This window comes from Phaseolus vulgaris, chromosome 6, assembly GCF_000499845.2.
Source record: "Phaseolus vulgaris cultivar G19833 chromosome 6, P. vulgaris v2.0, whole genome shotgun sequence".
Classification (NCBI taxonomy): domain Eukaryota; kingdom Viridiplantae; phylum Streptophyta; class Magnoliopsida; order Fabales; family Fabaceae; genus Phaseolus; species Phaseolus vulgaris.
This window is the reverse complement of record NC_023754.2, coordinates 19,701,899-19,718,129: the sequence shown is the minus strand read 5'-3', so window position 1 is coordinate 19,718,129 and position 16,231 is coordinate 19,701,899. Positions and strand designations below refer to the sequence as shown.

The window sequence follows — 16,231 nt, the reverse complement described above, 5'->3', positions numbered from 1 at the left end:
ATTATTATTTTTAACTATAATTTGTAAATGAAGTGTAGTAAACATTTTATACTATGGAAAAATATATTTAGGAATTAATGTTTCTTCAATGTGACTGATGAATTGTTCACATGATAAAGAAAAGTATCTTGAATTTCTTTTATAGTCATGTTACGGTAATAATAAAGATCATTTCTAATAAAAAATAATAAATAATGTATTGAACAAATCAGGTTCAACACATTTGATAGACTTAAGTAAAATTCCAATCTTTTGACCGCTTATATAAAAAAACCTTTATTAAAAAACGTTAAATCCACTTTCTAAATTTATTTAATTAAAATAAAATATTTTATGAATAAATGTATTATCTTATGGGATAATAAATATAGACTATGCGTTTAAAAAAAGGGTTTATTTTTAAGTGATTTAATAATTTATATATATATATATATAATGAATGAACGATGAGATTAGAAACTGTACCATGGAGTCGTTTCTAAACTGCAGGAGATTCATTTGTTTCGTGCACCTCCCTCTATTGTTTTCTAAATTAGTGTTTTTTTTCGTCTAAAACATGTATATATAGAAACATATATTAAAATTTATAATGATATTTATAAATTTATCTTATATATTAATTTAATAAAAGTATAATTATTACAAATCTATAATTTAATATCTAAAAATAATAATAAACTTGAAAAAATATTTAAGAAATGTGTATATAACCACGACAATGTCTGATTTCACGACCAAGTGAGTTAAGAAAATGAATTTTTCAAAATAAAAAAATATATCAAATGCCTTTGTATACAACAATTTTCACTTTCTTTTCATATACCAAACATACCATAAACGTACATAGATTTTATGTATACGATTATCTATTATTAAATTACGTAATAGTACAAATTCTAAATAAAATAAAATTTATAAACTTAATTTTAGGTTAAAAAGAATTGTAGAAATTAAGTGTGCACAAGAATCCAAATTTGATTCCATAAGAGTGTAACATTCGTCGTATTATAGAGACACATACACTCACTCTGTCCCACCAAAATCCACTCAGACCTTTTTCGTGCACATTTATCCGTACCTCTGATCGGCAAAGCTGCAGTGGCATCACCACTCTCCACCGTCACCAAACACGCCACAACCTTCCCTTCTCCCCTTAAACGACATCACCACTCTCCACCATTACCAAACACTTCACATTCACTCATAGCTTTCTTAAAGATTGAAATTTTCACTATATTGGTGTCTGCTCCTCTGTTTAATTTATCTTTTTTGTCTTTTTTGGTTCACTTATTGTACTGTTTCTGATTTTTGTTTTTTTCAGCTACATTTTGCAGAGTTATTGGAGGGTGCTTTTTCAATTTTTTGTTTTATTTCCGTGAAACAAAATGGTGAAGAAGAACAAGATAAGGAAGGAGGATATTGCAGAGGATTGGTGTTTTGTGTGCAAGGATGGAGGGTTATTAATGGTCTGTGATCATAGGTTAGTTTCACCTCACAAACGTGTGTACGTGTAGTTCATGCAATTTTAATTTTAAAATATAAGAATGAGAAGAATACTCTGTTTGTTCTAAGGACAATTTTGAAATGAATGAAATATGAATTTCCTATGAATTTCTGTATCCTATATTGACCATTTTTTACCCTCGGCAGTGACAGGTGAATCTGTAATAAAAACAATATAAAATATAATTACTTAATTTTTTTAATTATATTCTTTGATTTTAATTTGCTACATAGTGCTGTGACTTTTTCTTGGATCTGTGTTTTTGTTGGAAAGATGAAGTGTGTACATAAATTTGACCTGCTAGTTTGCTGCAAGCCCAAATGCATAGTATAAAATAGGAAACAGGTATGATATTAAAAAAATAAGTTGTCATACTTTTAGGCTTTGTTTATTTTATCTTTTGTTGATAAAATTGTGGTTTACTTAGAATCTTCTTCAATCCTGTGTGTCTTTAGTGATGGATCTCAATTTGAAATCTTGGATCATTTTATTTCCTGGAAGAGACTCTCTTTTTGACTGTTAATTAACCCATGTTGCTTGAAGGGATTGTCGGAAAACTTATCATCCTCGTTGCGTGGACAAAGATGACTCATTTTCGGAGAATGGAAGTAAATGGACTTGTAGTAAGCCGGCTTCAACCTATCACCCTACCATTATTGGAAGACAATCAAATATATTTCCTTTATGCAATTGATTCCACCATAAGATCTAATTGTTCATCTTATATATCTGGGAATCAAGAACAGATGCTCCAGTTGTTCTCTTACACACTATTTGTTGTCTGTACCAGCATAGTTTTATTGTCTAAAAAAAACTGTTTATCTGTGTTACAATTCCTAAGAAACTTCATATACGGTCTATTTTTATTTTCCTGGCTTAGTTATAAATGCGTCTACCCCCTGTTTCCTCTCTCTGTCCATGTTTAAGAGATTATGGTTGAATGCCTTTTGATCCTTTTGTTATTGAAGGACTTTTGAATAAATTATTTTTGCAGGTTCACATTTTTGCTTCCTTTGCCATAAAGCGTCTAAGTTTAAGTGTTTTTGCTGCCCAAAAGCTATTTGTGAGAAATGCATTTATGATGCTGAATTTGTTACTGTCAAAGGGAACAAAGGATTTTGTAGTCACTGCTCAAAACTTGCATTTCTAATAGAAGATGATGCTGATAATGATTCTGATGGGGTAAGATTGTTTTTAATCACATCTTATATGCAGCAAAGGTAAGAAAGAAAAATTGTGACAGTATTTGAAATCCTAAATTTAGAAACAAAATGGAAAATTGCTGTTAATGTAAATTATAAGTTTAATTTTCTTACGTGAATATCCAAAGTTTGTGAGAAGAATGGCAATTAAAACATCACAGGTTGTTAAGCTGGGACAGTAATAATAACTGAGGCACTTGTTTTCTGTCTTACCTCTTTTGGAAAAATAAAAATTGTTCTATTTATTTTGAAGAGAAACTTGGGAACACATCCTGGAACTGTTTTTATTGTTATTATTTTTGTTAAAGGCAAAAATTGTTTTTGAAAAAGACTAAAAGGAACTAAATCGACACTGTATTTCTTACTTTATCATTTGCATGAAATGAGATTTGGAAAATGAAATCTAATTTTTACTTAGAAATTATGATCGGTGCTAACATAGGGTCTTTTAATGTTGGATGTTTGATGCATTCTGATGAATAGAAAAAGTTTTCATGACTGGATAAGATTTCAGTGTATGCCCAGTTGTAGAATTTTACATTTAAACAATGGTCAAGTGTGGTATTTTCGCATTTAACTTTAGACATGTTTGTTTTACTTTTCTTGATGGGAACTTGGAATTTAGTATAGAACGTTTATCTTTCTCTGGGACTAATAAAACAAATTTCATTTTCTTTAAATCACTTTATTTTTCATGTTTTTTTATTGACAGGATTTGGTAGATTTCGAAGATCAAGATACGTATGAATTCTTATTTTCAGAATATTATGAATTCATCAAAGAAGAAGACGGGCTGAATTCTGAACATGTACACTCTGCCCATAGATTCTTTAAGAATGGCAAAAGGAAACGTGACTTGGATCCGGATGAAATGGGTTTAGGGGTAGATGGAAGTGGTGATTCTGAAGACATGAGTAACTATATAGTTTCTGATTGTGAGGACCTGAATTACACAGCAGGATCAATGTCAGAGAGGACAAAGAAGGGCTTGGGAAAGTTAAAATCAATGAAAGGAAATGAGAAAGATAAGAAAAAAGAGTTTATTGGATGGGGTTCAAGAAGTCTCATGGAATTTCTTGAATATATTGGCGAAGACACGAGCAATGAATTTTCTGAACATGATGTTACTTCAATCATTATTGAGTACTGCAGAGAAAACGATCTTTTTGACCCTAAGAAAAAGAGAAAGATACATTGTGATGCACCACTGAGATCCTTACTGGGGAGGAAATCAGTAAACAGAAACAGCATGCAAAATCTTCTGGCACAACACTTTGCTGAGAATTTTGAAGAAATGGGTGATATTAGTAGTAGTTCTGAAGATAGGGATTACAATGAACCATCCACCTTTTCAAGAAAGAGAAAATCAATTTCATGTACAAAATCTCATAATCTGAACCTAGTTTGTGAAGAGCATCAAAGCTGTTTTGCAGCCATAGTTAGTTCTAACCTCAAACTTGTCTACTTGAAGAGGAGTTTAGTGGATGAACTTTCAAAGCAACCACAAACTTTTGATGACAAAGTGCTAGGAAGTTATGTAAGAATCAAAACTGATCCGTATGACTATTTACAGAAGAATTCACATCTGCTTGTGCAAGTTGTAGGTAATTTATCTGTGACGTCTTCAAACTACTGAAATAGTAGTGGGTAGATTTTTTAAATTTTTAATGGAAGTAAAGTAGTTAATTTTTGCTGGCTGCAAAAAGGTTTTCAAATAAACTACTGATAATGTAATTGTTTGATGATCTTATTTCTGAAATGCGGTCTGAAGTTCTATACAAAATTTCTTGGTATGTAATGGCCTAAAATAGAATTCATGTTTTTAATGAAGAGATACACATGTCTGTTGCAGCTAGTAGTAAGATATCCTTGTTTTATATCAAGTGATTATTGTGTATAATGCGTGAGTTGAAGAACTGTAGGTATATAAACTACTTTTGTAATATAAAACTATAGAAGATATTGTGCAAACTGCTTTGTTATGTCAAACTATATATACTGACTGACTGCCTTTTATTTATTTATACTCAAAATAAAGCTACTGTTGCTTCTTATACTTGATTAAATAATATTATTTCTTTTGAGAAGACATGTAAAGACATTAATTTGATTAAGCTCTTCATAACTTCATCTTGAACTTCAAATTTTTAATATTTTTAAAAGAATTAGTGGATCATGCATGTATTTTTGACAGTAATTTTCTTGTATTGGAAGAAAAAGATACCGAGTCATACACATTGTATTCAAAAGGCATATCAAGAAACTATAAATGAAGTATAAAATCTTAAGCATATTGTACTTTGTTATTTTTTTAGGTGTGCAGTACCCTGTTATAGAAGGTCAACATAACTGATTCTGTTATGCTGGCTACCATACTTTTCTAACATTCATAATTGACATTCTATATCTGCAAAACTACAGGAATAAACATATCTTTAAGGAATGATGAATTCAACAAGGAAATCATGCTTCAGCTTTCTTATGTGCCAAAACATGTACCTATCTCCAAAATTTCAGATGATGACTTTTCTGAGGTATGAATGTTGTGGCAATAAGATTTTTCTCTAATTTCTCCTGTCCGTACAGGCAGTGGAACAAAATAAGCAACAGTTTCAAAGTAGAATTGTATGCTTGTTTTCTTAACCATTTTTTTCTCTTTTGTTTGGTGTTGAATGATAGCTATACAGTATTAGTTTTCTGCCTAGGATGCTGTTAGGACTTCTTAGGTGATCATAATTTATACTATAATTTATTTTTATGAATATGTGATCTGTATGGCCATATTCCTTACAGAAATAATATCCTAATTGTTTTTTTTTTATATATTTTCTTTGGATTCATTATTATAACATTTGGTGTTATTGCAGGAAGAATGTCAAGATCTGTATCAGAGAATGAGAAACGGTCTGCTTAAACAGCCTACCGTGGTTAGTTTGCTGTATGACTTGTGATGATTTAGTGTATACCATAAATACTATGCTCAATTATCTGTTTATATTTTTGTAAGGGCACTGTAAATCTTTTGAGTTTGATAATAGTTTATTAACGTTTGCTGCAAAACTATGGTGTTTATGTTTGAAGTTTTCAGCAAATAAAATGGTGAACCAAATGTAAGGGAAGCCTTTGGAGGAGACTTTAAATGTGGCTTCTAAATTGTTGGCTCCATTTAATTGATCAGCCAAATAATGATGAGAGGGTTTTCTTACATACATTCATGAGGCAAAGGGTTAATCTTTCGTGTTTGAGGAGAGTATCATGTCAAGTAGCCCAGTTTAGCTTTGCTGGCGAAGACTTGAGCTCATCAAATGTAGTTTTTTCCGAAAAGCTTTTTGGACTGTAAACTGTAATTTAGAAACTGAGGCCAGAGCATCATCTTAAATATTGGTCTCAAATTCTAACTCAATCCCACATAATAGAAAGATTAAAGATGGAGGAAAATAATCATCAAATGAGAATGTTCATGTATAGGCTTACAACCAATTTGATATTCCTAAAATATGTAACCTACCATTAGATTTATTTGAAATTTAAATTAGTTAAGTAAACAAAACATTAAAGATAAAATCTACAACAATAACCAGTTCTCTATCTTAAACTCATTCAAAATTCTAGTAAGGGAAAAGTCTCGTTAGTCTAACACTCTTTCTTGTGATTTGTCATGGAAATGTTGAGCTTTAACTCCATGAGTCAGTGTTGATTGAGCGCTTACCACTAGGCTAAATGATATAGCTTAGATCCAGGGTGAAACTATTTCCACTTAAGCATGTAGCAGTTCAAGCGCTACAATTGTATTGTGACTTGACCCACCTAATCCACATCACGGGACAATTGATGCACCCTGCGACAGTCTCTCCCTCAACAATTGTTCCACTAAAAATCAAACTTGTCCATTGTGACTCGACCCACTAGGTTTAGACCACATAATAATTTTGCAACTTGCAACAATCTCCCCTTGAACAATTGTCGCACTGAGAATGAAACTAATAGTTGGATTTTAATACCAATTGTTGTAAGAACTGACTCTAGAAGGAAGGAAGGGTTGAATAGAGCTTGGACTCTTCTCGCAGAGAACTAGACTAGATTGTCTAGTGAAGAAGCAAAATAAACAAATAACACTGGTTCACCCAAACTTATGAGTTACGTCTAGTTCTCCCTTAAAAAGATTGCTTAAGAGGTTCCACTAAATAATCAATTGATTACAATGTGTACACCAACCACTCTTGGTTACAACAAGTACACAAACCACACCTGATTATTACTAGTACACAATCCAGTTCTAGTTAGACAGTTTTAACCTCCCCTTGAGATTAAGACCTCTCAATTATTAAGGAGCACTCTCAAAGAGGGCATACTACTTAACTTCATAAGGTGAAGAATTACAAAGGCTTACGCTCACTCACAAAAAATACTATAAGATCACTGGATGATTGAAAGATTGTAAAAGGTAGTTGTGTGTTTTTCATCATCAACTTGAATCCTTTATGTAGATTTGTAAAGAAGACTGTTGCAGCTATGCTTTTGCTAAGACTTGATCTTTGCTTGATCTTCAATGATAATTTTCATTTGCGGTTGGTATAGAGCTTCATATGGAAAGGTATGATATGAATCTTTAATAGCACTGATGACTCTAATTTGTTATAAAAACAATTTCTAACAATTTTTTCTTTTTATAAAACTCATTTTAGGCATCACAATGAAACCTGACATCTTAGCTAGGTTGACACCCCAAGTTTCAACTATCATATGCCATCACATGAAAGATAACAAAAAAAAAAGATACAAACAAGGATAGGGGGACTAGGTCAAACCTATGCTGAAAAGAAATATGATAATATAGACAAGATTCAAACAAGATTTGCATATATGATAATTAATCACAATTTAACATGAATGCATATATTCATTTGTTTCCTTAATTGTATGATTATTTGACCATTTGTCATAAATCATTTCCAAACATAGATAATATAGACATTGAAGATAAGGTCTTAAATATTTGTAAGTTATCTAGAAAACATTTGATCGTTGCGGCTTGATTATTATTTAAATTTAGATTAGGAACACATTGTCTATTAGACCGTCTGTCACGAGACTAGATGATCCACTAGATGGTCTATAGAATGATTCAATTGTCACAGAGCACACGTTAGAATGTTCAGATAATACATTCACATTTAACTAGATAAGTCATATATAATGTTTGTTATTATCAAAACTTGTAGATGATCTACTGACATCAAAGAGAGTAGGTATGCCATTCTCCACAACGTCTAACAAATCTATGTTATTGTACTAACGAAAGGCTATCATCTTGAGCTTCTAGTAATCATACATCTCGCCCTTGAACATGGATGAACGATTAACAACTTGTACGTTGTTCTCCATATAGTCTTGCTAGTCCTGTTTAGAACTAACCCTAGAGGTTAGCTTTGATACCAATTGTTTGATCGAACACTTACCACTAGGCCAAATGATATAGTTATAGTCAGGGTACAACTCTTTCTACTTAAGAGTGTAGTAGTTTAACTGCCACAATTCGATTGTGACTTGACCCACCTAACTTACGTTATAGGTCAATTGCTGCACCATGCAACAACCAGAAGTGTTTTAGTCATTATGCCAACAAGTTGTGCTTCAATTTCTTGGCTTAAATCATTGTCATCATGGTCATTTATTTTAACTTCATATCTTTAATCATCATATTCCAAGATTTGATATCCTAAATTTATCTCGCTTGAAATTTAATGACTTCAAAGTGTATGCGACCCCCAATCTTTCATGCGAGAACATCATTTTCATCAATTTTGACAACAGAATCATGAACTTCAACTAAATTAAACTTGAAATAAAAACTATTTTCTAATCTTTGCCATCTTTGTTTTATGTTCATCAATTTACAACAATCTATATGTGTCTTCTAGTTTAGAGCCGTTAAACATATATTTTAGTTAGCCTAAGTTTAGACTATACTGATTAAAGGGGCTTTATCTTTTGTGTATGCATTATGTGTTTTATGTGCTATAGTTTAATTCGAAGAATAATATAATTTCTTGGTTAGTCATAGTACAAATATGTGACCAACAGATGACGACCACCTCCTTATGTTTGACAGCTGGAGCTTGAGCAGAAAGCTAGAAGTCTACATGAAGATATAATGAAGCATGTATGTACTTGTATTATTGATTTGTCCCTTTTTGGTATTATAAAGATAGAATGCAATTCACAATACAATTTTCCTGTAGGCTAGCAGTTAAACACGGTCTGGTTAGAATTACCATTTTCCAAAATTCAATGGTTAGAATTGATTGTATATGCATAGAAGTTAGAATCTTGTAATTATGAAACTCGCTTAAGCACATGCCAGCAGACGCTAAACATATTAGGCAAACTAAATTTTGAAATCTGCCCTTAAATTATTACTTTAATCCTTTGTGCTTTGTTTGTCTAGTTGCATGTTAACATTATTGAACACCTTATTCCATTAGACTATTAAAGAGCACCAAGCGTATGATTTGTTTTTACTGATATTTGTCTTTATCTTTTACTTTATGTGACAGTGGATCTCAAGGAAGTTAGTATTATTACAAAACCGTATTGATCATGCAAATGAAAAGGGATGGAGGAGAGAATATCCTTTCATGATATACGGTTTTTATTGTTGGCTTAAAATTTGTAGCTAAAGGCCAAAGTATTTTCAGTTGTTATCCATTTTAATGCTTGATCAAGCATATCTATCTCATAATCAATTTAAAGTGAGAGAGAGGAGTTGTAAACTAAGCTGAAAGCTGTTATTACTGCTTTGATTTTTGATAAATTTTGTATTATTCTCTGTTTGGAGTTTTATCTTTTCTGTGAATAGTGTGATCCTTGACCATTTTTCCGTACACTTGCTGAGTACATAGATCAAAAGCTGAAGCTTGAGACACAATTGGAGCAATCACGTTTATTAAATGACATTCCAAAAGTAATTCCTGAAATAGATGATACCACTCTATCCCAAGAAGGTTCCCCAAGAATAGATAAGGTTGAGCAAAATGGCTTGTCAGAATTAGCCAGTGGACAGACTAGTAACTCTGTTGGACACTATTCCAAACACAGTGGTTTTGCTCATAGCCTAAATAATAGAACAGATGTGGCAGGTTTGCTATGTTTTTCTGTCTTTACTTCCTTTTTGTTTTTACATATCTATATTATTTTGAATAAATGTCAAACAGTCAATAGTATAATCAGGTTGATGTTGTTAAGTGTTGTGTTTACTTTATGTCTCGTAAGTCTAACATGTTATCATGACATTCACATCAATACAAAATTAAGATGATCCATTACATTACTTTTTTTTGCAGGAAAAATGGTTAGGAGTAGGGGTAGAGATGACTCTATCATCAGACATGGCCATGTACAACATGGAGTTTCCACATCGCTGCATGGCCATCTAGCCATAGAGCTTGGAAACATTCCCTATTCCAATGTGCAACCAGGCACGACTGCTTTTGTTGACGATCACCAAAGTGTTCCACATTCCTCTGCCCCCTCATCGTCCAACCACACTTCAGTTCCTCGTACCGTTGGTGGGGAAAATGTTGTACAGTGTCCTACCTATGGTCACTCTTGGGGCTTAGCTGTACAACCTATTGTTGCTCCCTCAGTCCACACCGTTCTTGCTCCCTCAGTCCACACCAACCCTGCTCCCCAAGTCCAAACTACTTCTGCTCCTCCAGTTGAGCCCATTCATGATGCCAGTAAAGTCCATGATCTTCCTGATGAGAAAGTACAACGTGATGCTAATGGGAGGGTCATCATTCGACCAGTTGGTAAAGGGTAAGCAAACTCTTATTTATATTTCATAAATTATGCTAAAAAATGAAATGCTTAAATATTCATTAATATGTTGTGCAGATGGACACCTAATCATCATGCTATTGAGGCGATTGGTCATGCAATTAGGTCACAGTTTAGAGGCCCCTACCACCATTATGAAGCCATGAGTGAGGAGGCTAAACTTAGATGGTGGACTGAATTTAAGGTAAGTTTTATTATTAATTACAATTCAGTCACGCTTTAATATGGTTACATTAACTTAATTGTTCCTCATTTTTACAGACTAGAGTGACTTGGGCCCCTCATGATGAGTGGCAGATTATAAAGGTTTACGAGTCAAAAGTCAGGAAACGTCTGTGTGACATGCTTAGTAAAGCTCGGGTGAAGGGCTCTAGACCTACTTGGATAGGAGAAGAAGCATGGGGTGAACTTTTGAACTATTGGGATTCCCAAAAGTTCAAAGACAAATCATCCCAGAACAAAATCAATCGTTCTTCCGTTCGGGGTGGAGCATTGCACTCAAGTGGCAGAAAATCACACTTGGATATTGCATTAGGCCTGGTAAGTATTACTCATTACTTATTTGTACCAAAGTACATGTAATTCAATTATATATTATAAAAAAAAATATATATTTGTAATGGCACAACCTTTCTCAGGAACGTAAATATGGACGACCTGTTGAACCAGATGAATTATTCCTTGCCACTCACACAAACAAGAAGGGTGATTGGATAGATGGTCGTTCTCGAGAGACTTATGTAAGTAATTGCTTTAAATTTGTTACTTCACTTATTTTTAACGTAAATTACTAACGTTTGCAACTTCCACTACTTATGCAGGAAACTTACCATGAGCAGTTGAGGATGATGCAATCAAAGAGTTCGAAAGGATCAATTTCTGATGTCCCTCCCATAGATGCAGCAACAAAGCTTCAGTGCTGGAAAGATGTTGCTGGAGGGAAAAGTAGAGGTAGAGTTTATGGCACTGCGGATTTGGCTGCTAACTTCCGCCATGGTGCCTTATCCCTTACTCAACCCTCTGTATTAGCTTCTACCATTGATCGTGATGAGCAATTTGCTCAGAACTCACAACTTAGACATCAAATCCTAGAAGCAACTGAAAGAGCAAACCAGGCTAATCAAAGAACTGCAGAGTTGAAGGAAACAGTGAGGTTGATGCAACAACAATTAGCTATGATGATGGAACGATATGTTGCGGACACTCCAATAGATACTAGTGAGGTCCACCCCCACCGAAGACTTTGATGATCACCCCCTTCCTTGATGACCACTTATAGTGTAAGTTAAATTACTTGCTCATTGTCTTCTATATTTTTATTTCTTCAATTTGTTTGTAAATACAATTTTTATTTTATTCTAACTTAATTGTTGTTATTTTTTCTTACAAGCACTCCCCATTGCCCACTAACTGCATAATATTTGTACTTTCTTTCATTAACATATTGACTATTATTACATTTTAATAATTACTTCTTATATTTGGTATTTTTAATTTTCATATGTTGTTTTTAGATTAATTTGTGAGTTTCAATTTGAACTTTGATGTGGATTAGAAATTATCAATTGCAATTAGATTGTTGCAGGAAGATTGGAAATTTGATTGCATGATATTTGAAAATGTATAATAAGCTGATTGTGGGATTCTAAATAGTAGCAACATGCTTTATTTTAGTACTCCTGTGTGGGCTTAGCGAGGGTCAAACCCACTCCAAGCCTTTTTGTGTGTAATCTAAGCCTTTTTGTGTGTAATCTAACTAAGACTTGACCCTTGCCAGCTACTACATTCATCCAATCATTAAGCTAGGGCTTGGTTCTAGCTATTTGTTTCTATGTTTAGGTTATCTAGGGCTTGACCGTTGCTATTTGTTTTTATGTTTAGGTTATTTAGGGCTTGGCTCTCTCTACTTTAGAGTGAGCTAGGACTTGACTCTCTCTTGGTTGGAGTGGAAGCTTCTATGTTATCTTTAGCAAGAGTTTGATATTCACTTTTAGCTTCTATTAAGCAAGAGCTCAACCCTGTATATTAGCAAGGGTCTAGTATATTAGCAAGGGCCTAGCCTATTACCTTCAATTTAAAGAGAGTTGAACTTACACTAATAGCTACAGGTCAACGAAAAGAATTAGTTTCCAAGATTCTTACGTCCATCATGTATGGGATGCTAAGCCCATGCTCGCTTTTTCTTGTGTTGCATCCATGGATGACCCACTCTAAATGACATCAGAATATGTACGAAAAATGTTAAGATAATGTAACATACAATGACTAAAAATAAGAAAGTGGAAATATAAGATATAAACATTAGGGAAGAATTTCAGTATATGGGTATCTACTTTTGTTTGGCAACTCTGTTACAGAAGCAGTTGCACCGTGATGGGATAGGAATTTCTCATATAATGATAAGGATAACGAACATTTGTGTTGGTTGATGGGTTTTTTATGTTGCAGGTGTTTGGTGATGCCAATGGCATTTGCGCAGGTTACTCTCTGTTTTCAGCTGTTATAGCTGCTATGCCACGCCCTTCCACTATGCCTCCTGCTTGGACTTTCTTTTTGCTTGATCAGGTAATCACTTCACACTCATTCTTAATTTCTTCCTGCAATAAAGTATTAGCTACCTTACTAAAGAGATTATAAATGCTCCAAATAATGATAGTCAAATAAAACTAGATGGATTATGTCAGCCACACCACAATAACAAAGGATGTGATTGTGGTCGTGGCTTTATCAATGGTGTCGTGTGGATTAGGGTGATGTCTTGTGGTGCTGTTATTTGACACGTTTTCAAATTTTGTGAATATTCTCGGCATTTGCTCTAATTTAGGTGGAACCAGTAATGGTGTAATTAGAAGTGGTAAAGTGAGTGATCTAAGTCTGAATTTATTGGTTACAGACGGTTGGACTAAAAAAGTACATATATAGATTAAATTTAAGCCTTCAAAATGAAGTCCAATCTTAGGAAAAACATTTTTTCAGCCTTCTACAGTTTTTGCTGCCTAAACCAGAATCAAGTTATGATCATACTAGGACTTGTATTTAATTTGAGTTTAGAATTTAAAACTAAAATATCATCAGAACTAGCAAATGGCTGTTAAACCAAACAAACAAGTATTTCATCTTCTTATTAAGAAATGAATTTATATCTAACTTCTCAATAATAATGGATGGTCTGATAAATTAAACAAAGTCTGGTTATGATAGAGTATAAATGACTTAAATATATATTAAAAGTGAACTTTAAGTCTAACTCAACCTTATAAAATCGGCTTATAAGATAATGTTTGCACACACTTTATATATTATGAAACATCTTAATCTATAGTCGATGTAGGATCTCTCACACTTTTAACATGCTTTGGTCATTCCATTAACCTGTTTTGGCACTTATATTACATGTATGTATATTAATTGATGCATATACTGAAAACTTGTCCAATTTGCGTTGGTAGGTACTAACATACATAATTCTAGCTGGTGGAGCAGTGTCAACAGAGTTTTTGTACCTAGCTGAGAATGGAAACACTGACACAACATGGAGCTCAGCTTGTGGGTCATTTGCTATTTATGGATATGCATTGGCTGTTTTCCTGGTGCTTGATTTTACCTAAGTACAAACTTTGCTTCCACCTTTTTTAAAATTTTCTATGTGAAATTATAATATTAAAAAGGATAAATTAATCTGTAGTTTAGGAATATATATTCTTTAGATATATTATTATTTTTAACTATGGTTTGTAAATGAAATGTAGTAAACATTTTATACTCTGAAAAAAATATATTTAGGAATGTTCCTTCAATGTGATTGATGAATTGTTCATATGATAAAGAAATGCATTTTTGAATTTATTTTATAGTCATAATAATAAGATAAGTCTTAGTAAAAAAAGAAATAAGATAACTATTGAACCAATCAGGTTCAACACAGTTGATAGATTTAAATAAAAATCCAATTTTTTGACAGCCTATATGAAAAAACTTCATTAAAAAGGTTAAACCCACTTTCTAAATTTAATTAATTAAAATAAAATATTTTATGAATAAATGTATTACCTTATTGAATAATATATTAGACCATGTTAATTTGTGTTTAAAAAAAGTGGTTCATTTAAATTATTTTTGTAAGTGATTAGTTCTTAAGTAATTATATTATTTTTATTTTAAAATAAAATGATCAAAGGGTTAACCTTAAAAATTTAAATTCACATAATTGTTTGTGACTATAAAATTTATTTTTTCACAAATAAACCTTGCTTATTTAATAGTCTAAAATTCTCCACATCATTTAGTTAGTTCTAAATTTCATAATTTTAATATATATATATATATATATATATATATATTAAATGAATGAACTGTGAGATTAGAAACAAGTTAAACATTCAAAAAGTTAAATATCTAAGAAGGACTATGACATGACCTACGTTACTACATTCAAAAAATTAAACATTAATTGAATTTCAAAAAATTAAACATTAATTGAATGTACATATAATTAATATTGTTATCTTATATTTATTGTAATGTATTCAAATCATATATTTATTTATATTTCTTAATTATTAATCACACTAGCCTTTATAAAATCTCAATTTTATAATATAATTGAGAGTTAACTTTATACATTGTTTAAAGGTCTTATCATAACAAAATATTTTTTCAAATAAGAAATTCATGTTGGCTTAATTAAACTAGTCCTGTGCAAATTAAATAGTTAAGTTCAAACTTTTTTTTCTTAAAACTAAAATTAGTTTTAAATCTAACAAAGCTTAGTATATTCCACTCCAAAATACCCGTATGCATTGACTGTTTTTTTTATTGCTATAAAATGGCTAGATTTCATGTGGGAACAAAATATGTTAAATGGGTTAATCTATATATAGTAAAATAAACGTTTTAAAAATATTTTTCTAAAAAATAAAAATTAAATTATTATGTATTAATTTTATGTCAAGCAGTTGACAAAGAAAAGTTCTTTATATTACTTTGTATTTTACTTTAGAACGAACATTTTTGACAGATGAAATTTTTTTAAATATAGAATAAGCATCTGGATATTTAATGAAATATGGATTCAGATTAATTTATGTGCTTATCATATTATATTTTTATGTATGTTTCATCTATTCTTTTAGTGTTTTATCATACTTAAGAAAAATAAGACACAATATGATATTATTTGTAAATATGATATTATTTGTAAGACAATACTTATTTGTTAGAACTATTATCTTTTAATAAAGTATAATTATATTTTATAATTAATTGTTAATCAAAATTTTATTTTTAAACTTTTGTCTTAACAATAATAATAAAAAAAGCAAGTTTTAAAATTTCTTTACTAAGTGAAAAAGTTTAACATAATGTTTTAATTTATATAATATTTAAACGATATCAGAGGTAGTTACTAAGTTCATAAAACTAAATTGAAACTACAACTTGTAATAATATTATGTAAATATTTTTGGTTATTGAGACCTCATTTCCTCTTTCGTGTACAAATAGAAATGACTATCATCTTAATCAGTTTTATAAAGATGAATTAATTTTAAAATTCAATTTCTAATGTAATATTAACATTTATTATACTATAATTTTTTAGATATATTGTGTCACTAATTATTAAATTATTTACAAATATTTAGTCATACATTCAAAGTTTTCAACCTAAAAGGATATTGTAGATTTT

General features: G+C 31.4%; 1 protein-coding gene and 1 long non-coding RNA gene across 4 annotated transcripts; one reads left to right on the top strand and one right to left on the bottom strand.

The window, feature by feature from the left end:
- The first annotated feature begins 1,049 nt into the window (after window positions 1-1,049).
- LOC137831633 (zinc finger CCCH domain-containing protein 44-like) lies at window positions 1,050-14,342 on the top strand. 3 transcript variants are annotated; one of them, XM_068639390.1, is made up of 17 exons: window positions 1,106-1,241; window positions 1,322-1,480; window positions 2,048-2,127; window positions 2,499-2,686; window positions 3,419-4,310; window positions 5,128-5,240; window positions 5,574-5,633; window positions 8,819-8,869; window positions 9,264-9,335; window positions 9,593-9,845; window positions 10,050-10,524; window positions 10,603-10,729; window positions 10,807-11,085; window positions 11,184-11,285; window positions 11,367-11,825; window positions 12,994-13,110; window positions 13,995-14,342. In XM_068639390.1, the coding sequence occupies exons 2-15, from the start codon at window positions 1,386-1,388 to the stop codon at window positions 11,790-11,792; spliced, it is 3,213 nt and encodes a 1,070-aa protein (XP_068495491.1). In that variant the 5' UTR covers window positions 1,106-1,241; window positions 1,322-1,385; the 3' UTR covers window positions 11,793-11,825; window positions 12,994-13,110; window positions 13,995-14,342. The 3 variants fall into 3 exon arrangements, with proteins under 3 accessions (XP_068495493.1, XP_068495491.1, XP_068495492.1); XM_068639392.1 differs by lacking the exon at window positions 2,048-2,127 and having other exon boundaries at window positions 1,050-1,239; window positions 9,264-9,334; window positions 9,592-9,845; XM_068639391.1 differs by lacking the exons at window positions 1,106-1,241; window positions 1,322-1,480 and adding an exon at window positions 1,768-1,849.
- Window positions 12,033-13,149, bottom strand: LOC137831634 (uncharacterized). The gene is made up of 2 exons (XR_011084458.1): window positions 12,879-13,149; window positions 12,033-12,755 (listed from the first exon to the last, which is right to left on the bottom strand). It is a non-coding gene; the product is annotated as an uncharacterized lncRNA (long non-coding RNA).
- Window positions 14,343-16,231: the final 1,889 nt, after the last annotated feature.